The sequence below is a fragment of the Acinonyx jubatus genome, chromosome B4 (genome assembly GCF_027475565.1).
Source record: "Acinonyx jubatus isolate Ajub_Pintada_27869175 chromosome B4, VMU_Ajub_asm_v1.0, whole genome shotgun sequence".
NCBI classification, from domain to species: Eukaryota; Metazoa; Chordata; class Mammalia; order Carnivora; family Felidae; genus Acinonyx; species Acinonyx jubatus.
The window spans coordinates 60,260,084-60,280,707 of NC_069387.1; the positions used below are offsets into that span (position 1 = coordinate 60,260,084).

Here is a 20,624-nt window from a genome sequence, read left to right on the forward strand (position 1 = left end):
TGTATAGAGGGACTAAGAAATGAAGTAGAATGAGGAGATAAGAGATGAAGCATTTGTTCATTGGGAAAGACTTCTTGTCGTATAATGCTGTGTCATGCCAGTGAAGCCTACTTTTTTAAGAAATTAAGTAGGCCTGTTGTAATTGTCAACTATAGGGTGAGAGATGGAGAAATGGTGTTTTGTCATTTTTGTTATGTTTTGACAAAGTAGATGCATATGGGATTATCTGTTCTTATTTGTGCTTCTCTGACATTTATAGTTAGGCTACTTCGGTGTGTTGGATTCTATAGATTTTGGTGTGTTAGTTGTGGTTCTGACCATTTCTCAGTCAGAACCTTTTCAGTGCATTGGTTGGTTGTTATCCCATTATCTTTATTTTGATTTCTTGCCCTGCAAATTTCCTTTTGGAATATCTGGAAGTGTTTATAGCTGCCTTATCCAATATAGTTGATTAGTTGTTATGAAAGGGATGTAATCTTGTGGCTTCAGAGAAAGTGGTGAAGCCTATATTGGAAAACCTTTCTCAATCAGACATTATTAACTAATTATCTTGTGTAAATTATGTTCACTCTAATTATAGACTTGCTCTTGTCCAAAGAATTTAGAAGGTGAGAAGCAACTGCTTTCTAATAGGTGGAATATAATGGTGAATTGGTCTTTGAAGTTCCATTCCTTCCTTCCTGTTTCTTTCTTCTCTCTCTTCTTAAGTACTGCAGTAAGTCATTCCAAATACATCAATCAAATATTGGCTTTTGACCATCTGTGTGGCACAGGATCCTGTTACTGTGCATTTACTAGATGTGATTAATATGGGTTGTTATACTTGGTTTGTTAATGGCCAACAATAATATGTTAATTGAGAAAAGTTTATCAGTTTGTGCCATAAGCTTAGTTTAAAATTTTTTTTTGTATAAATCTTGATTCAAATGCCCAAAATGAGTTTGTCATCAGTATAAAAAAAAGGGCTAAAACCCCATTTTTGTGTGTGAAGTACTTATATTTGTTAATTGTATAGTTTCTATTTATATATGTACTTATTCAACAAATAATTTTTCAATACCTATCATGTCCAGGCATATTAAGGGTAGTAGACTCACGTGTATTTAATAATTTTGCCAAGGAGCTACTATCTGGAGTGGTTATGGGTAGTAGAGAATTGTTAGAATGTGCTTTTGATAATCTTTGAATAGCAACTTACTTTACACCTTTCTTGTCAGACCAAAATTTCTGGTTGGCAGAATAATTTAATGAATAACTAAGTCAAGTTTTACCAAAGAGTAACCAGTTTGTGCCATACTTTAATCAGAGTGCATGACTTATGGCATATGAGTCTGTGTGTTATTGAGTTTTACATAGAAAACAAATCTTTTGATAAAGAGTTGGGAATATACTCAAGTTAGTTCAGTCTTTGATGGGATATTTTTCAGTGAACTTTGAGCTATCAGCAGATCTCTTTCAGTCTTCACCCTGCCCTTACAGAACTAAGTGGCCTTGAACAAACTCCTTGACCTGTCTAGGCTTCAGTTTCCTCATTTACAAAATGACTGCATCGGAATGGCTTACCTTTCAAGTCTCTTCTTATTTAAAAAGTCTATAATTTTATTTAAGGTGAAAGCATTTTCCTGAATCTTCCCTTTCTAGTGATGCTTTTGGGTTTGACATTTTGAAAGAAAGTTATCATTGTGGTTAAATTTGGTTTTGACTACTTTGAAGATAGGTTGTAAATTTTTGGCTCTATATTCTTGAAATAAAAATTTCAGGCCATGTAGGACTATCTGGTTATTCCTGTGTTTTCTTTTGGTAACTAGGCAGCCTTCTGTGTTACAATGTGGTTGTATGATTATGGTCAATAACTTTGAAGTAAGCAAAGGGAGGTCTATTGGTCTAGTTTTAGCATACTGTATCATAGAATAGCATGAAGAAAATTGGAAGGGTATTTTAGAAAATGATTGAATCCAACTCTCATTTAACGGATAAAGAAACATGCCCAAAAATATTTGTTAATTTATATGCTGAGCTTGTATCAGGAAAAGAATGTTGATCATAATCTCATTCATTCACTTAATAGACATGTATATTAGTCTATTAAGTAACCTCCTTTTCAAAGCCCAGGTTTTAAATACATTTTTAATATACTTATTATGATAGAAAATTATCTGTCTTAGATGAAGAATGAAACCTCTTTTTCACTTCCCAAATATATTTGGCCTTCAAGTCCTGTCCACTCCCTCTCTTCTTTATACAGGGCATCATTTGGGATACATATATTCAATGGCAAGTAAAATTTCATCTTCCCGAATTGAACTTGGATTTCTTTCAGATATCCATGTGAAAACCTTAATACATAGTCGGATATATATATCTGGGGATCAGCCATGACAAGGTTGGAGATATAAATTAAGGAGTTGCACATAGATAATATTTAAGGTAATAAAATTAATTTGAGGTCTGTTAGAGGTTGAAGAAATTAAAGAGGAGATCTGATTCCCAGGGAACCTCTACATTTCAAAGTTATGGCAGTGAAAAGACAGAAGAAATAGATAGGAAGAGAACCATGTAAACAAAATATTCCAAGAAGGAAGGGTTGGAGTTGGCATGTTGATGGCTGAAGCAGTGACTGCAGGATTTTTGAATCTTATCAGATTTTCTTGCAAAATTAGACTAAGATAGTTAAAGAAAAAAAAGTTTTAAGTACTGTATTCAACAACAAAACAAGTAGATGACACTTGTTTGAATGAATTCTAAAGCCTAAGCAATAGAGCTGAACTATTGACAACAATGAGACATATATGTCTATCACATCTGTGCTAGAGTAACAGAGCGGAATATAAAGAGGGTTTAGGATGGTCCCAAGTGCTTAGTGATCCAGACAGAAATTGCTGCCCCAGAAGAACTTTTGCCAACAGAGTAGAGGACTTAGAAGATGGATCTGAGGATAGCACTTGAAACTGTAAGAGTGCTCTGAGCCCTCATTTCTCTTGGAACTAAATACCTGGTGAAAGCACCCTTCTTGAAGTACAGAGGTGCATGGTGAAGGGAAATGGTAAGGAGTAGCACAACACACTAAAGGAAGGAGAATGTTCAGGTACGGGTAGAGGAGGGGCTCAGAGAAAGCAGATATCAGAAAGTACAGGAGAAGTGGCTACCCTGATTATAAACACACACACACACACACACACACACACACACACACACACACTTATGCACTCATGCATGCACATTTTATTACCTTGTAATAACAGTAGAAGAGGAAGCCCTAGAATTATAAAGCTAGGGAGGTTGTTCAGGTCCATTTCATTCCTTATTCAGGAACCTCTTCCTAAAAGTCAGTTGGAACATGGGTAAGAGAAAAGGACTGTGGTGAGACCGTGTACAAAGATAGAAGAAGCATTTTGAAGAATAGCATAAATCAGAAGTAGAATGGTTCAGAAATGAGAAAAGATAACAGTTAAATAAGAAGAGATAACTGACAAACACAAGAAGAGAAGTAAAATTTAAAAAAAACTCACAAAATGAGGACTAAGCTTGAAAGAATAACACAATGAGTGCAGCGCTGTAGGAAGAAAGAAAAATAAAAGATGGAACAAAGAAAAAAGAAATATCAAATAAATGAAGAAAGGATTTGAGGGAAAGGAATAATTATAAGAAATAAGCAAAACGGACCCAGTATGTGTATAACTGCAGTTCCTGAAGAAGAAAAACTGAAGAAGTGAAACAAGTATATGAAGAAACAAAATTAATCAAACTTTCAGGAAATAAAAGAAGACTAGCACCTTAGATTTTGAAAGTATACATGTATATCTGGAGAATAGACCCCAGACAGTTGATTGTGAGAAATAGTCTAGTGACTTCAAAGAAAATAACTTTCAAAAGAACATTTCAGATATTTAATTATAATCACTTCTGCTTTTTATAATTTTGCCCAGGACAGTTCATATTTATGCTTATTATTCTTATATTATTATTAATACTAACCCCTGTGCTCTCAAAAGTCACCCAGTTTGGAAAATAAATTTTAGGCAACCAAAATGTAAGGTAAAGGAAATTACATCCATCTGAGACTTATAAAAAGCAAATTTCATGCCAAAAAATAATATAACACAATTAAAATATTCAAGGGAAGAAGATGTGAGTTGAGGATTTATGTACGGCTGACTAATGTTCAGTTTTAAAAGATGCAAATGGTTCTCAACATTCACAAACTTAAAGAATGTTATTCTAATGGTCTTTTTATAAGGAATCTTCCTGACACTTCAATGTATTCCAAAAAATAAAATAATAAAACCAGCATCTCTGATAAAAATGAAACAAAATTATAAATGAATACAAAATCAAAGAAATAAAACACCACCCAGCTTAGAAATTAAAATGACATAAACATACTATTTTTTCTTTCATCAGTTTTTTAATTAACATAAAATTCACATTATATAATATTCATCATTTAAGTCATTTTAAAGTATGTAATTCAGTGGTTTTTAGTATATTCACAATATTGTTAAACAGTCACTAATACCTACTGCCAGACATTTTTATCACCTCAAGAAGAAACCCCTTATGCAGTTACCCCTCATTCCCCCTCCTGCAGCACCCAGCAACTGCTAATCTACTTTCTGTCTCTGGGTTTGCCTATTTTAGACATTTCATATAAAATGGAATCATGCAATACATGGCTTTTTGTGTTTGAGTATTTCCATTTAGCATAATGTTGTCAAGGTTTAGCCATGTTATAGCAAGTATGAGTACTTCATTCTACTTGTGGGTGAATAATATTCTATTGCATGGATAATTCTGCAGTTTATCCAGCCCATTGGTGTCATTTGCATTGTTTCTGCCTTTTGGCTATTATTAATTATGTCATGATGAACGTTTGTGTACAAGTTTTTGTGTGAATGTATGTTTTCACTGCCCTTGAGTGTATAACTAGGGGTGAAATTTCTGGGATATTTGGTAACCCTGTATTTAATTTTTTGAGGAACTGCTATACTCTTTTGCATAATGGATGCACCATTTTGCATTTTCACCAGCAACGTGTGACTGTTTCAGTTTCTTCGCTTCCTTGCTGACACTTTCTTTGTTTTGTGTTACAGCTATCCTAGTGGATGTGAATGGTTTTAACTTGAATTTCCATAATAGCTAATGATGTTGGGCATTTGTGTCTTTGGAGAAATATCTATTTAGTTTTTTACCCATTTTAAAATTTGTCTATCTTTTTGTTGCTGAGTTATGAGACTTGTTTTTATATATTCTGGATATTAGAACTTTATCAAATATATTATTTGCAAATATGGAGCGGGTTGCCTTTTTGCCTTATTAGTGTCCTTTGATTCACAAAAGCTTTAAATTTTGATGAAATCTAATTGATGTGTTTTTTTTTTTCTTATTTGCTTGTGCTCATGGTGACTTATTTTCAGAAACCATTGCCTAATCCAAGATTACAAAGATATGCACCTATTTTTCCTTCAAGAGTTTGTTTTAGCTCTTATATTCAGGGATTTATCCATTTTTAGTTAATTTTTATATATCATTGAAGTGGGGTTCCAGATTTATTACTTTTTGTGTGGATTCAGTTGTCCCACCATCATCTGTTGATAAGATTATTTCTTTGCTATTGAATTGCCCTTGTTACTTTGTAAAAATTAGTTGATTATAGACATATACACTTATTTTGGATCTTTCATTTCTATTTCCCATTGAACTAAATCCCTGTCCTTATACTAGTACCACACTGTTTGGTTACTGAAGCTTTGTGCTGAGTTTTGAAATGGAAAACACAAACCCTCCAACTTTGCTCATCTTTTCGAAATTGTTTTAGCTATTCATAATCCCTTGCATTTCTATGTGAATTTTAGGATCAGCTTGTCTGTTTCTGTAAAATAAAGCCACTAGAATTTTGGTAGGGATTGTACTGAATCTATAGATAAATTTGGAGATTAGTCACAACACATTATGTCTTCCATTCCAGTAACACAGGATATCTTTCCACTTACTAAGTTTCTACAATTTTTTTTGTAGTTTTTAATGTAAAAGTTTTGTATTTCTTTGGTAAAATTTATTCCTAGGTACTTTTTCCATGATATTGTAAATAGAATTTTTTTCTTGATTTCATGTTTGGAATTGCAAATGTATAGAAATACACATGATTTTTGTGTTGACCTTTTATCTTATAACTTTGCTGAACCTGTTTATTAGGCCTAATAGTTATTGTTTATTGGATCTAATAATTCTGTAGTTTCTAGTATATATAAAAACATGTCTTCTGAAAATAGGAATGGTTGCATTTCTTCATCTAATCTAGTATTTTCTTAGGATACCTTTTATTTATATTTTATTTATTTTTCTTGCCTAATGCCTTGTACAGTGTAAAATAGAAGTGTTAGGAGTGGACATCCTTATCTTGTTTCTGATGTTAAGGGAAAGGCTTTTAGTCTCTTGCCAATAGTATGATGTTAGCACAGATGCCTCTTATCAGATAGGTTGAGGATGTTGCTTCCTATTTTTAGTTTGTTCACTATTTTATCAAGAAAACATGTTTGATCTTGTGACTGTTTTTTTGCATACTGAGATGGTCATGTGGTTTTTTTTTTCCTTTTTTTAATATGGTATATTAAATGGATTGCTTTTTGTATGTTGAACCACCTTGGCATTCATGAGATAAATTCCACGTGGTCCTTCGTGCATAATCCTTTTAAAATGCTGTTGGATTCTGTTTGCTGCTATTTTATTGAAGAGTTTTACATCTATATTTATAAGGCACATTGTTTTGTACTTTTCTTGTATTGTCTTTATCTGGCTTTGGATTAATCTAACACTGTTACTCAATCTTTTATGTTATCAGACTGAAGATAACTATTATATTTTTCATCATCTTTTTATTCCCAAAGTCAGCAGTCTGGCACTTAGTAATTGTATAAATTAAATATGATGCTTACTGAGAAAATTTGGTATGAAACAATGGCATCTGGGAAAATTTTAGGTCATCAGTAACTGTATATTCATAGTACTTGGGAGAATCTACATTTTCTACTTTGATTTATGATGAATATTACTGAATATCTCCATATCATTTAAAAATTATGAAGTACATATTGAATATAATAGTCAAAATTTTAGTTCTGATATGTAAAATGATTATCGAAACCCATTATGTCAGTAATGAGAATTGTCAGCATAATCCAGATAATTCCTTCTCTCTAGAAGATACAGCCATGGATAAAATGTTCATTGTGATTTAAAATGTAATGTCATAGAACATTTTGATTACTTATGTCTCTTAAGAAAATACCTTTTATATGAATTGCTCAGTACATTGTACTCGGTGCTTTTTTTAAGCACATCAGTACTTTTTTAAATTAATGATTTGTGTCATTATTCAGGACTATAGTTATTGAATTATCAAACCTGATAATTGAAATGGTTCATATTCGTCTTTAATTTGTAATTAATTAGGTGAAAGTAGAATACCTTCTCAGTTTTACTTAGTGGATCTAGGGTAATTTGTTTTGCTCAGACCAATTAACTCTAAGGCTTTTGACTTTTTTGGTTCCCAGTTTTCTGAATTTTAAATTGAAGAGACTAGTTAGTAATAGGTATTGTCAAGAGAGAAAAAAAAGTAAATTTTTATTTTATTAGTTAAGTTTGGAAAATGCTGGTTTTGGTAAAGTTCAACATAATTCCTTCTCAGTTTGTCCAAAGTTTAATATGTTAATATATGCTGTTCATGTCCATAGTTTGACCATAGTTGCCTATTTTGTATGAGCTTCTTCTAAATCCTTGGCCTGAAGGTGGAACATAAGCATCCCAAGAATTGCCTGAGATGATCCACTATGATATGGAAAGAAGATGTCAGAATACCTATTACTATTTACATTTTTTTATCTTGAAAAGAGAAAAATCTGTGTTAATATTTAGCACATGGATTGATGCTTTTTGTCCTCCCTAAGTCCTTGTATGAAACAGTCACATATTATTTGTGAGATATCCTGACATGAATGGGAGATCCAAAGTGATGAGTTGGTAGTGATACTCTTATTTATTTGCTTGTTTTTAGTGTAAATAGTGTATCACTTCCTTAACCAAGTAATTGGACTATTATTAGTGTTTAGTAAAATAACTCTCATAGAGATGGAAAAATGACTTCAGAAAGATTGCTGAGCCATAGATTGATAATCGTAGCATCAAAAGTCTGTATTTATAACAAGTGCCTCTGGTGATTCTTTGTGTTTAGGCAGTTTTGGGAAATAGTGATTTAGTCACACTGAGGTATATAAAGGGATGTACCGGAAAGGGGGATTAGATGTTAATAATGAAAGAGAACCTGGTAAATCAGTAAGGTATAATACATGAGGGGAGATGATGAATGAGCAAGTGGCAGCAGTAAATGGACAAAAATTATTGGCATTATCTTTCATTCTAAATATAGTTGAAGTTTAATTTTCTCTCAGAGTCCATCAGGGTGATGATGCAGTCATTCAGGGTTACAAGCTGGCAGAGGCTGTGCCATCTGCAGAACCTGGCTTTCATTGTCATCTTGGGCATTCACATCCAGCAGCAAGTAGGGGAAGAAAGGCAATGTGTGGAAGACTGTGTGGGAGGTTTTTGTGATTCAAACCTGAAATTCTGTATGTCACTTCTCCCAACCTGATATTCTTAAAATAAATCCCACTTGGTTGACATGTGTTATTCTAGTAATATATTGCTAGACTCAATTAGCTTATACTTTGTTTAGAATTTTAATCTTTGTTTAGAATTTCTGTATTCATAAAAGAATGGTTCATAATTTTATTTTCTTTTAAATATTTTTGCAGAGTTTAGTATAAGGGATATACTGTCCTAATAAAATATGTGGGGAAGTATTGCTTCATTTCCTATTCTCTGGAAGAGTTCGTGTTTGTGTAAGATTTGTTACTTCTTTCTTTTTAATTTTTTTTACTAAAAAAATTATTTAATCTTTATTTATTTTTGCAAGAGAGAGAGAGCATGAGCAGGGGAGGGTCAAAGAGAGGAAGACCCAAAATGCAAAGTAGGCTTCAGGCTCTGAGCTAGCATCACAGAGTCCGATGCGGGGCTGGAACCCATGAATCATGAGATCATGACCTGAGCCAAAATCGGACTCAACCGACTGAGCCACCAGGCGCCCCTGTCACTTCTTTCTTAAATGTTTATTAAAATCACCTGTTAAGTAATCTCGGCTTAGAAATTCTTGGTCAGAAGTTTTTTGTTTTTTTACATTAATGAAACATCAGTTTCTCTTAGGTATATAGGACTATTCAGATTTTTTATTTCATCTTTTTAAAAATTTTGATAAGTTGTGCTTTTTCCTAGGAGATTTTAAATTTTATCTAAAATTTAATTTTTTGAAATATTGTATAGTATCTTAATGTTTTTTAAAAGAAGTATATGTAGGTAAATGTAATATCCTAATTCATGTATGATGTTGGAAATTCGCATTTTTTAATTTTTCTCATTTTATTTTTATCATCATACTGCATTTCCCTTTTTTTCTTAATTTGGATTATTTTTTTAAAGATTCTCTTTTGTTACATGTCTATTTAATCTTTTTACGCTGTCCCATGTTGTTTTAAATGCTTTCATTTTTTGGTGGTTTTTTTTTTTTTTTTTTTTTGTATTTTTTGTTTTGTTTTGTATTTTGTGTTTTCCATAGTTTTTTCCTCTCTTTTTATTGTAGTCTCTTCCCCCGCCCCATGTTTTAGGTCTATAATCCTCGTTTCTGCTGTGTTTCATTTACTGTTTACCTCATCTTTTGAGTTACTAATAGTGCATATTTCTCAGCTGTAAAATATCTATTTCATGAATTCCAGTTCTCTGTTGAAAATCTGTATCCTATCAGTTTTCTTTATTTCTCCTCTACTTTTTGAACATATGAATCATAGATGTTTTAAACTCTTGGATAGCTAATATATAAATCCTCCATGGGCCTATTCCTTTGGTCTTTGTGTTTTCTGTGTTTTGGTCTCATCTGTTGTCATCTCTCTGATACTTTTGTATTGAAAGCTATTCAGAGTGTTTGAAAAATTAGAAAGTCTTTGTAGGATATTAACATTCTCCAAAGAGAGTTCATCCTTTCCTTTCCTAAGAAGGTAGAATGGGGAGGTGATCACCCTAATCCAGTGGTTCTCCAACTTTGTTATGTATTAAACTACTGGTATACATATATTACTGGAGAAGTAATAAAAAATATGTAGAAGCCCAAGCTCATTGAAGTAACACAGGCCTTCCTGTCTCTTGATTCAAGTCCAGAATTGCCAAATGTTCCAAGAGACAATGCCATTGCCTTATGTTTTCTCATTTCTGAGTATGGTTTTCCTCTCTCAGTTATTGTTTCACTGTAAGTTTTCATTGTTTCAGTCCTCCCTAATACTTTTACACAGAAGTTTATTTTTTCTCTTTTTTAGCCAAAGCATTGATGTGCCACAAACCACTCAGTCATTCATGAATGCAAAAGTCAGTGGTTTTAGTTTATGAACGAAAGAACAAATCATGGTTTATTTTTTTGTTTTTGTTTTTCAGGACAAGCATAAACAAGAATTGGAAGACATGAGGAAAGCTGGTCATGAAGCTCTCAGCATTATTGTGGATGAATATAAGGTAGAGATTTGGGAGTCTGTTTTCTTTTTTAAACTTTAGCATACTTTCATAAAACATTTATACACATAGGCATATGCAAACATACACAAATTATAAAATTACAGTAGTCTTATTTTGGTATATGATTCCTTTCAATTGACTGATGTGTTAATTGAAAACATACTTAGTAGATTACAAAGGTAATGCTAGATGTTGCTCTGCATTTGAGAAGTTGTGGAATTTTTTAAGAATATAGAATCTGAAGCTGAAGAAATTCAAGAACAAAATACTGTAGAATTAATTGCTAGATTAGATTTTTTCTTTGCTGTGGTTCTACCTCTTTTAGAAAAAAAAAGGCATGATATAAATCTGATAGATATTGTGGGTGAAGGGGATTAAGAAAAAAAAATGTCGTGGGGCACCTGGGTGGAACAGTCAGTTAAGTATCCAACTCTTGATCTCAGCTCAGGTCATCATCTCATGGTTCATGAGATCAAGCCCCGTGTTGGGCTCTGCACTGACAGCATGGAAGCCTGCTTGGGATTCTCTTTCTCCCTTTCCCTGCCCCTCCCTGCTCTCTCTCTCTCTCAAATAAATAAATAAACTTTAAAAATATTGTTGTGAATATTGTTACAGAAATCATGATAATGTCAGCATCAGGGACATATACAATATTACTCTCTGATTCTGGGTCTGCATAAGCTTATTTATTTAAAGCAAACTGAGGACTGGTATGTTGCAAACTTTCAAGATGACCTGAACTTTAAAGAGTTTGTGCATTAGTTGTGTCTGATGGATGTAAATTTGCCTCCTAGTTCACTTTGTGTCAAGAACTAATACTGTGAACCTAATTTTCTCTTATTGGTGTTGTAATAACTTATCAAAAAAAATCTTTTTCCCCCTAAATTTCATGTTGTGTCATGAGGAATGTGTTCTTGTTGAAATCAAATTCAAACAATTCTCCCCAGAGGTAACCACTGTTAGTGTTTGATGTGTATCTTTCTAAAGGTTTTTCTCCATTTTTTCATAAGTATATATACTATACCATATATATGTATGTATATATATATACATACATATATATGTGTATATATATGTATACATATATATACATACACATAAGTATATATACTGTATATATCATGTTATATAATTTTTTTATTTGGTTTTACAGAAAATGTTATTCCACTCAGTCTCTTCTTTTGTTTCTGTGTTTATTCAACATGACTTGGAAATATTTTAGCATCAGTATGTATCAACTTTATTTTTTCATACAATAGTGTTCCACAGTATATGTACACCATAATTAACTCTACCTGTATAGGTAAGCATTTCGTTTTCTGTTCGTTTGTTCATTACTACATCAATTTTTTTTAAATCCTTCTACCACATGTGAAATACAGAAATTTTTGATTATTGATTAACCTTCATCATTGGATTTGGTAGGAACAATGTCATTTTAGTTAGCTAATAATTTATTTTCAAAAAGCTTCTTGTAACAAGTTATTTGAATAAAAGTAGAAAAAGAAGTAGATCCAGAATTATTTTAACTGAAAGCACTTGTTTTTTTTTTTTTTTTAAACTCAAGGTAAATAGTCTAGTTAGTTATGTCTTGGGACATGAAAGGTGATTTTTGTGACCACACCCAAAGTAGAAACTGGTGCCATTGTTGAGACAGTCAAGTTTTTGCAGCTGTGATTACTGACTCTTTTTTTTTTATATAATAGTGAATTTTTAGTCCTTCTAATATAAACCAGCTTTGAGTTGGGTAAAACTATAGGATCTATTTTGAACTATCATCTTTTTTTTTCCCTGATGGCTAAGGGTGGGAAGAATTAAAATACTGGAATTTATATAATTTTCTTAGTGTATTAAGTGATATATTCTTAAGTGAAATTACATTTTACTTATTTTTATTTATGAATTCTAAATTAAATATTTTGAAAACATTTACATTGTGTTTAGTTTATACTTGTCTTTTTATGAACAGCTCAGTGTTTGATATTTTAAATCCTTTTTGATTCTAGCTCCACATATTTCATTTTCTGAAAGCAAGTTTATTATGTATTGAATTCTTGGGGTTTTTTTTATGTTTATTGATTTATTTTGAAAGAGAAAGAGCACGAGCAGGGGAGGGACAGAGAGAGAGAGAGAGAGAGAGAGAAAATCCCAGTTTGTTCCCTGTATTTAAAAGTCTCTTATGGTTTTCCTCCCTCTCTGTTTTTATCTTATTTTTCCTTTCTTTCCCCTATTTTCATCTGTTTTGTTTCTTAAGTTCCACATATGGATGAAATCATGAGATATTTGTCTTTCTCTGACTTACTTATTTCACTTAGCATAATACATTCTGGTTCCATCCACGTTGTTGCAAATGGCAAGATTTCATTCTTTTTGATTGCTGAGTAATATCTATTATATATAAAAACCACATCTTCTTTATCCATTCATCAGTCAATGGATATTTGGGCTCTTTCCATAAATTGGCTACTATATACATTGGGGTGCATGTGTCCCTTGGAAACAGCATTTTTGTGTCGTTCAGATAAATACCTAGTAGTGCAATTGCTGGGTCATAGGGTAGCTCTATTTTTAATTTTTTTTTATGTAATTTATTGTCAAATTGGTTTCCATCCAACACCCAGTGCTCACCCCAACAGGTGCCCTCCACAATGCCCATCACCCATGTTCCCCTCTCTCCCACTCCCCATCAACCCTCAGTTTGTTCTTAGTATTCAAGAGTCTCTTATGGTTTGCCTCCTTCGCTCTCTGTAACTTTTTTTTCCCCCTTCCCCTCCCCCTTGATCTTCTGTTAAGTTTCTCAGGATCCTCATATGAGTGAAAACATACAGTGTCTGTCTTTCTCTGCCTGACTTCTTTCACTTAGCATAACACTCTCCAGTTCCATCCACGTTGCTACAAAAGACCATATTTCATTCTTTCTCATTGCCAAGTAGTATACCATTGTGTGTATAAACCACAACTTCTTTATCCATTCATCAGTTGACGAACATTTAGGCTCTTTCCATAATTTGACCATTGTTGAAAGTGCTGCTATAAACATTGGGGTACAAGTGCCCCTATGCATCAGCACTCCTGTATCCCTTAGGTAAATTCCTAGCAGTGCTATTGCTGGATCATAGGGTAGATCTATTTTTAATTTTTGAGGAACCTCCACACTGTTTTCCAGAGTGGCTGCACCATTTTTCATTCCCACCAGCAGTGCAAAAGCATTCCCCTTTCTCCACATCCTCACTAATATCTGTTGTTTCCTGAGTTGTTCATTTTAGCCATTCTGACAGGTATGATATGATATCTCATTGTGGTTTTGATTTGTATTTCCCTGATGATGAATCATGTTGAGCATCTTTTCATGTGTCTGTTAGCCATCTGGATGTCTTCTTTGGAAAAGTGTCTATTTATGTCTTCTGCCCATTTCTTTACTTGATTATTTGTTTTATGGGTGTTGAGTTTGATTAGTTATTTATAGATTTTGGATACCAACCCTTTATTCATTATGTCATTTGCAAATATCTTCTCCCATTCAGTAAGTTGCCTTTTAGTTTTGTTGATTGTTTCCTTTTTTGTGCAGAAGCTTTTCATCTTGATGAGGTACCAGTAGTTCATTTTTGCTTTTATTTCCCTTGCCTCTGGAGACATGTCTAGTAAGAAATTGCTGTGGCTGAGATCAAAGAGGTTGTTGCCAGTTTTCTTCTCAAGGCTTTTGATGGTTTCTTGTTTAAATTTAGGTCTTTCATTCACATTAAATTTATTTTATGTATGGTGTAAGAAAGTGGTCCAGGTTCATTCTTCTGCATGTTTCTGTCCAGTTTTCCCAATACCCTTTACTGAAAAGACTTGTATTTTTTCTGTTGGATATTATTTCCTGCTTTGTCAAAGATTCGTTGGCCATACATCTGTGGGTCTATTTCTGGGTTCTCTGTTTTGTTCCATTGATCTGAGTGTCTGTTTTTGTGCCAATACCATACTGTCTTGATGATTACAGCTTTGTAATACATCTTGAAGCCTGGGATTGTGATGCCTCCAGCTTTGGTTTTCTTTTTCAAGATTGCTTTGGCTATTTGGGGTCTTTTCTGGTTCCATACAAATTTTATGATTGCTTGTTCTAGCTCTGTGAAGAATACTGGTGTTATTTTGGTAGGGATTGCATTGAATGTGTACATTGTTTTGGGTAGTATAGAGATTTTAATAATACTTGTTCTTCCAATCCATAAGCTTGGAATGTTTTTCCATTTCGTTGTGCTTTCTTCAATATCTTTCATAAGCTTTCTATAGTTTTCAGTATACAGATCTTTTACCTCTTTGGTTAGCTTTATTCCTAGGCATCTTAAGGTTTTTCGTGCAGTTGTAAATGGGATTGATTCCTTGATTTCTCTTTCTGCTGCTTCATTATTGGTGTTCTGAAAGGCAACTGATTTCTGGACATTGATTTTATATCCTGCAACTTTGCTGAATTCATGTATTATTCTAGCAGTTTTTCATCTGGAACCATAGAGACCAGAAGGAAATAGAACAGTATTGAAATAAAATAACTGTCAATCCAGATTATATATCCGGTGCAAATACACTTCTGAAATGAAAGGAAGAAACCAAGATGTTCCCACTTGAAGGAAAACTAAGAGAATTTGTCAGAGGAGACCTACTCTAAAAAAATGGCTAAGGAAATTATCCAAGCAAAAGGCAACGATAAAGGAAGGAATTTTGGAACATTAGGTAAAAAACAAAGGAAAGGACAAGACTGTGGGTTAATGCAATAGACTTTCTTTTTTTAAGTTTTTAAAATTATGTTTGTTAAATTAAAAAATATATATAACATTGTCCGGTGTGACTTTAATGTATGTAAAGGAAAATTTTAAGAAAATTATATCATCAACATGGGAGAGTAATAGACATAAGGAAAAGTAAGGGTTTTACACTTGATTTGAACTGGAAAAAAAGACCACACAAGTAATGGTGTTATTTATTTATTTATTTTTTAAGAAGTAATGCAAATTTATTTACTTCTACAGTCTATTCTATGATAAGGCTTGGGATTATTTGGAGTTTGATTGCAAGATTTGAAACTATCAAAATCATTTGGAGCCAGTTTACATTTGTATTTCAAAAACTATAGTACGTTTTCTCCATTTTTCACTCTGATTTCTAAGAACCTGATGTAATCAGTAGTGATCAAAACAGAGGAAAGTTTACTATAATTATATATTTTGATTTTGGGTAGGCTAGTGATATTTTAACATTTTATAATTTTTTATTTTTGAACAACTTTACTGAGATATAATTCATTTATTATAGAACTCACCAATTTAAAGTTTATAATCCAGTAGTTTTTAGTTTTTCACAGAATTATACGGTATTCACCACAGTGTAATTTCAGAGCATTTTCGACACTCTACATGAAACCTTATTTCTGTTAGTGGTCATTTTTCACTCCCTGACCAACTACGTGTTTTCCTACCCTTGGTAACCATTAATCTACATTATATCATAGTGACTATAGTCACTATGACTACATTATGTTTTCTGGACATTTTGTATAAGTGGAATCATACAACTTGTGATCTTTGTGATTTATTTCTTTCACTTAGAATAATATTTTCAGAGTTCATCCATATTGTTACATGTCTTAGTATTTCATTTCTTTTTTATTGTCCAGTGATATTGCATTGTAGATACACCACATTTTAGTTATCCTCTCATCAGTTGATGGCCATTTGGATTGTTTTCACTTGTTGACTATTAATGAATAATGCTATGTGGATGTATTTTATTTCTCCTGGGAATATACTTAGGGTTGGAGTTACTGGGTTGTATGATTATCTATGTTTAACATTTTGAGGAACTACCAGAATGTTTCTGGTTGCAGTGTTTTATATTCCAACCAACAGTGACTGAGAGTTCTAATTTCTCTCCATCCTTACCAACACTTGTTATTTTCCATTAAAAAAAAATATTTAGCCATGCTATTGGGTTTAATTAGCATTTAAGTCTTTAATCCATCCTGAGTTAATTATTATTTATGGTGTAAAGAGGGTACAACGTTTGTTGTTGTTGTTGTTTTTGTTGTTGTTGTTGTTGATAATCCAGTTATTCCCAACCTCATTCATTGAAAAGACTGTTTTTCCTCATTGAATTGTCCTGCGACCATTTTCAAAAATTAATTAACCATCTTTGTGAGGATTTATTTGTAGACTCTCCAAGTGAGATTTGATTTGCATTGAATATATAGACCAATTTGGAGAGTATTGCCATTTTAATAGCATTAAGTTTTATGATCCATAATGATGAAATGTCTTTATTTTATCCTTATTAATTCCTTCCAACAATGCATTGTAGTGTCTCCTGTGTACTTTATTCTTTTTGATGCTATTGTAAAATGAATTGTTTCTATTTCATGTTCAGATTCTTCATTACTACCATATAATAATAGGATTGATTTTGTGTATTTGTTCTGATATATAAGTTCATTAGTTCTAATAATTTTTAATAGATTTCTTAGGATTTTCTATATATAAGATCATGCCACCTGCACTTTTTCCAGTCTGGGTGCCTTTTGTTTCTTTTTCCTGCCTAATTGTCCTGGATAGATGTCCAATACCATTTGAAGAAGAGCTGCAAGCACATACATCCTTGTCATTTTCCTGATCTTAGGGGGACAACATTTAGTTATTAGCCATTAAATATGATGTTTTAAGTGAGTTTTCAATAGGTTGTCTTTATAAAATAAAATATAATAAAAAAATAAAAATAAAAAAAATAAAAATAAAATTAAAAAATAAAATAAAAAAATAAATATTAAAAAAAATCAGTCTTGCTTTCCTGAGATAGTCTCACTTGGCCTTGGTATATATATGTTTTTTATGTGTTGCATTAATCTATTAATATTTTGTTGAATATTTCATATCTTCATTCACAAGGGATATTGGTTTGTAGTTTGGTGTCTATTAGGTTTTGCTATCAGTGTAATACTTTACTCAGAATGAGTTAGGATTTGTTCTCCTTTTTTTTTTTAACTTTTTGGAAGCATTTGTAACAGATCAGTATTAATTTTTTTGTTAAGAATTTTGTAGGATTCACTAACACAACCTGGTGGTAGCAGACTTTTCTGTGTGGGTGAGTGTGTGTGTGTGTGTGTGTGTGTGTATGTGTGTGTGTTGTGGGGGGTGGGCAGACAGAGAGGGAGAGAGAGAATTCCAAGCAGGCTCCACACTGTCAGCACAGAGGCTAACATGGATTTCGATCCCATGAACTGTGAGATCATGACCTGAGCCGATATAAAGATTCAGATGTTCAATGGATTGAACCACCCAAGAGCCCCTGTTTTTTGTGTTTGTTTTTGTTATTGTTTTTTTTTAACAAATTCATTCTCTTGCTATTGATCTCTTCAGATTTTCTGTTTTCCTTCTGAGTTTGGTAATTTTATCTTTCTAGGAATTTACCCCTTTTATCTTAGCAGTCTAATTTTTAGCATGTAGTTGTTTATAGTGTGTTCTTATAATGCTTTTATTTCTGTAAGGTAAGTACTGATATCTCCTCTTTCATTTCTGATTTTGTAATTTGAGTCTTTCCTCTTCATTTGGTCAATTTATCTAAAGGTTTTTCATTCTGTTTGTGTTTGCAAATAATTTTTTTTAAATTTTTCTCCCATTTTCTATTCTCTAATTTACTAATTTTCACTCTAGCCTTTATTTTGCATGACTTCTTACTTTGGCTTTAGTTTGTTATTTTTCTAGTTTGTTAAAATGGGTAAGTAGATTATTGAGATAATATCTTTTTTCTGACTTATGTAATTAATCTTTTTCTTTTTTAAAAAAGGCATTTATATTATATTTCTTTATATAGGCATTATATTTAGGAATTATATTTCCTCTTGATTCTAGTTTGTTTCATCCCATAAGTTTGTTATATTGTATTTTCATTTTAGTTCGTGTAGAAAAAGTTATAATCCTTATTGTGATTTCTTCTTTAACATATTGTTTCTTAGAAAAGTATTGTGTAATTTACACACACACACACACACACACACACACACAGATTCCACAAATTTCTGGTGGTTATTAAATTCTAATTTAATTTCATTGTGGTTGGAAAATTCTTTTTAATTATTTTATTTGGGTGGAGTGTTCTGTAGATGTCTCCACATGTATACAGTTGGTTCATAGTGTTTTTTAACTCTTCTGTCTGCTGTTAGTAATATGCTTAATTTTTCTATCCTTGATTGACAGTGAGTGTATCAAAGTATCCATTATTCTTGAATTCTTTGTTATTGTGTCGGTTTGGTTTCATGTATTTTGGGGGTATTTTGTTAACTGCATATGTCTTCTTTATTGTTATATCTTCCTTAAGTACTGACCCTTTTAGTATTGTAAGATGTTTGTTTTTATCTCTGGTATGATTTTTTTTTTCTCCTAAAGTCTATTTTTTTCTTGACCTTATTATATCCTCTCCAGGTCTGTTATTAGTTTTTATTTGCATGGTATATCTTTTCCCATCCTTTTACTTTCAACCAGTGTGTATCTTTGAATCTAAACTGTCTTTTGTACAGATACAATTATGTAGTTTTAAAAAATGTAGTTGCTTTTTTTATTAAATATTTTTGAAATGTTTATTTATTTTTGAGAGAGCGAGAATGTGCAAGTGGGGGAGGGGCAGAGAAAGAGGAAGACAGAGGATCAGAAGTAGGCTCTGTGCTGACAGCAGAGAGCCCACTCTGGGGCTCAGACTCACAAACCATGAGATCATGACCTGAGCTGAAGTCGGCCACTTAACCAATTGAGCCACCCCAGCACCTCAAAATGTAATTGCTTTTTAAATCAGTTAAGAGAAGAGCAGAGAAGAAATATTCAATTATTTTGTCTTTTAAAACTACCCACATGATTAACTTTACTGGCATGTTTTGTTTCTTCATGTCGATTGAGTCATTTTCTGATTTTACTTGTTTTAGCCTAAATGTACTTCTGTTACTATTTACTGTAACTTGTGTCTGCTAACAAAGAATTTATCTTGAAAGAGCTTTAGTTTCATTTTCAATCTTTAAAGATAATTTTCTATCTTTGAAAGCTTTTTTTTTGTTTTCTTTTGTTCGATATATATTTCTTGTGAGACAGACTTTTTCTTTAGTTTCAGCACTTTGAAAATGTCATCCCATTCCCTTCTCTCTTTCATTGTTTCTGATGAGAAGTAAGCTGTTAATTTTTTTGTGGTTATCTTGTATGTGATGAATCATTCTTCTACTGTTCTCAGAATTGTTTTTGTCTTTCAACATTTTGACTATAATATGTCTGGGTATGTATCTCTTTTAGTTTTTCCTACATGGAAGTCACTGAGCTTCTTATATGTGTATATTGTATTTCATCACTGTGGGAAGTTTTTAGCTATTATTTCTTTAAGTATTTTTTATTCTCTTCTTTCTTTGTGTTACTTTCATTGTATATGTGTCGATTCACTTAATAGTGTCTCATATTTTTCTGAGGCTTTATTCATTTTTCTGTATTATTTAAGTGCTGTAGTTTAGATTCCATGGTCTTTATTGATATTTCTTCAGATTTACTGATTATGTCTTCTCTCAGTTCAAACCTACTGTTTAAAACCTCTGTGAAGTTTTTCATTTTTGTTTCACTTTTCTACTCCAGAATTTCCTTTTGTTTCTCTTGTATAATTTCCCTCTTTGTTGATACTGTGTATTTTATGAGATGTTATTTAATTGTTTAAGCATGGTATCCTTTAGTTCTTTAAACATTTTTATAATTGGTGCTTTGAAGTCATTTTCTGGTCCAGTCTAATATCTGGGCCACATTAAAGGTAGTTTTTACTGACTCCTGTTTTTCCTGTATATGTGATGCAGTTTCATACTTCTTTCCATGTCTAGTAATTTTTTATTGAAAACTAGACATTGTATATGAACTGTAGTAGCAATTTTGTGTTTTCCAATCCTCAGGAAACTTTGTGTTTTTGTTTGATCATTTAGTGAAGTCTGTTTCTTTTGAATTGTGCAACTTCTGATTTTGCTAGACAGAGCAAAA

The 20,624-nt window shown here is 32.3% G+C and overlaps 1 protein-coding gene across 28 annotated transcripts in view; it reads left to right on the forward strand.

Moving 5' to 3' along the window:
* Nucleotides 1-20,624, forward strand: part of CCDC91 (coiled-coil domain containing 91) — a 381,398-nt gene that overhangs the window by 168,218 nt on the left and 192,556 nt on the right. For all 28 annotated transcript variants that reach the window (XR_008300195.1, XM_053226085.1, XM_015065239.3 and 25 more), the window contains one exon: nucleotides 10,531-10,608. Coding sequence is in view for 27 of the 28 variants with exons in the window: in XM_053226085.1 (XP_053082060.1) it covers nucleotides 10,531-10,608 (78 nt within the window). In the remaining variant the exon portion in view is untranslated. The remainder of the gene's footprint in view (nucleotides 1-10,530; nucleotides 10,609-20,624) is intronic.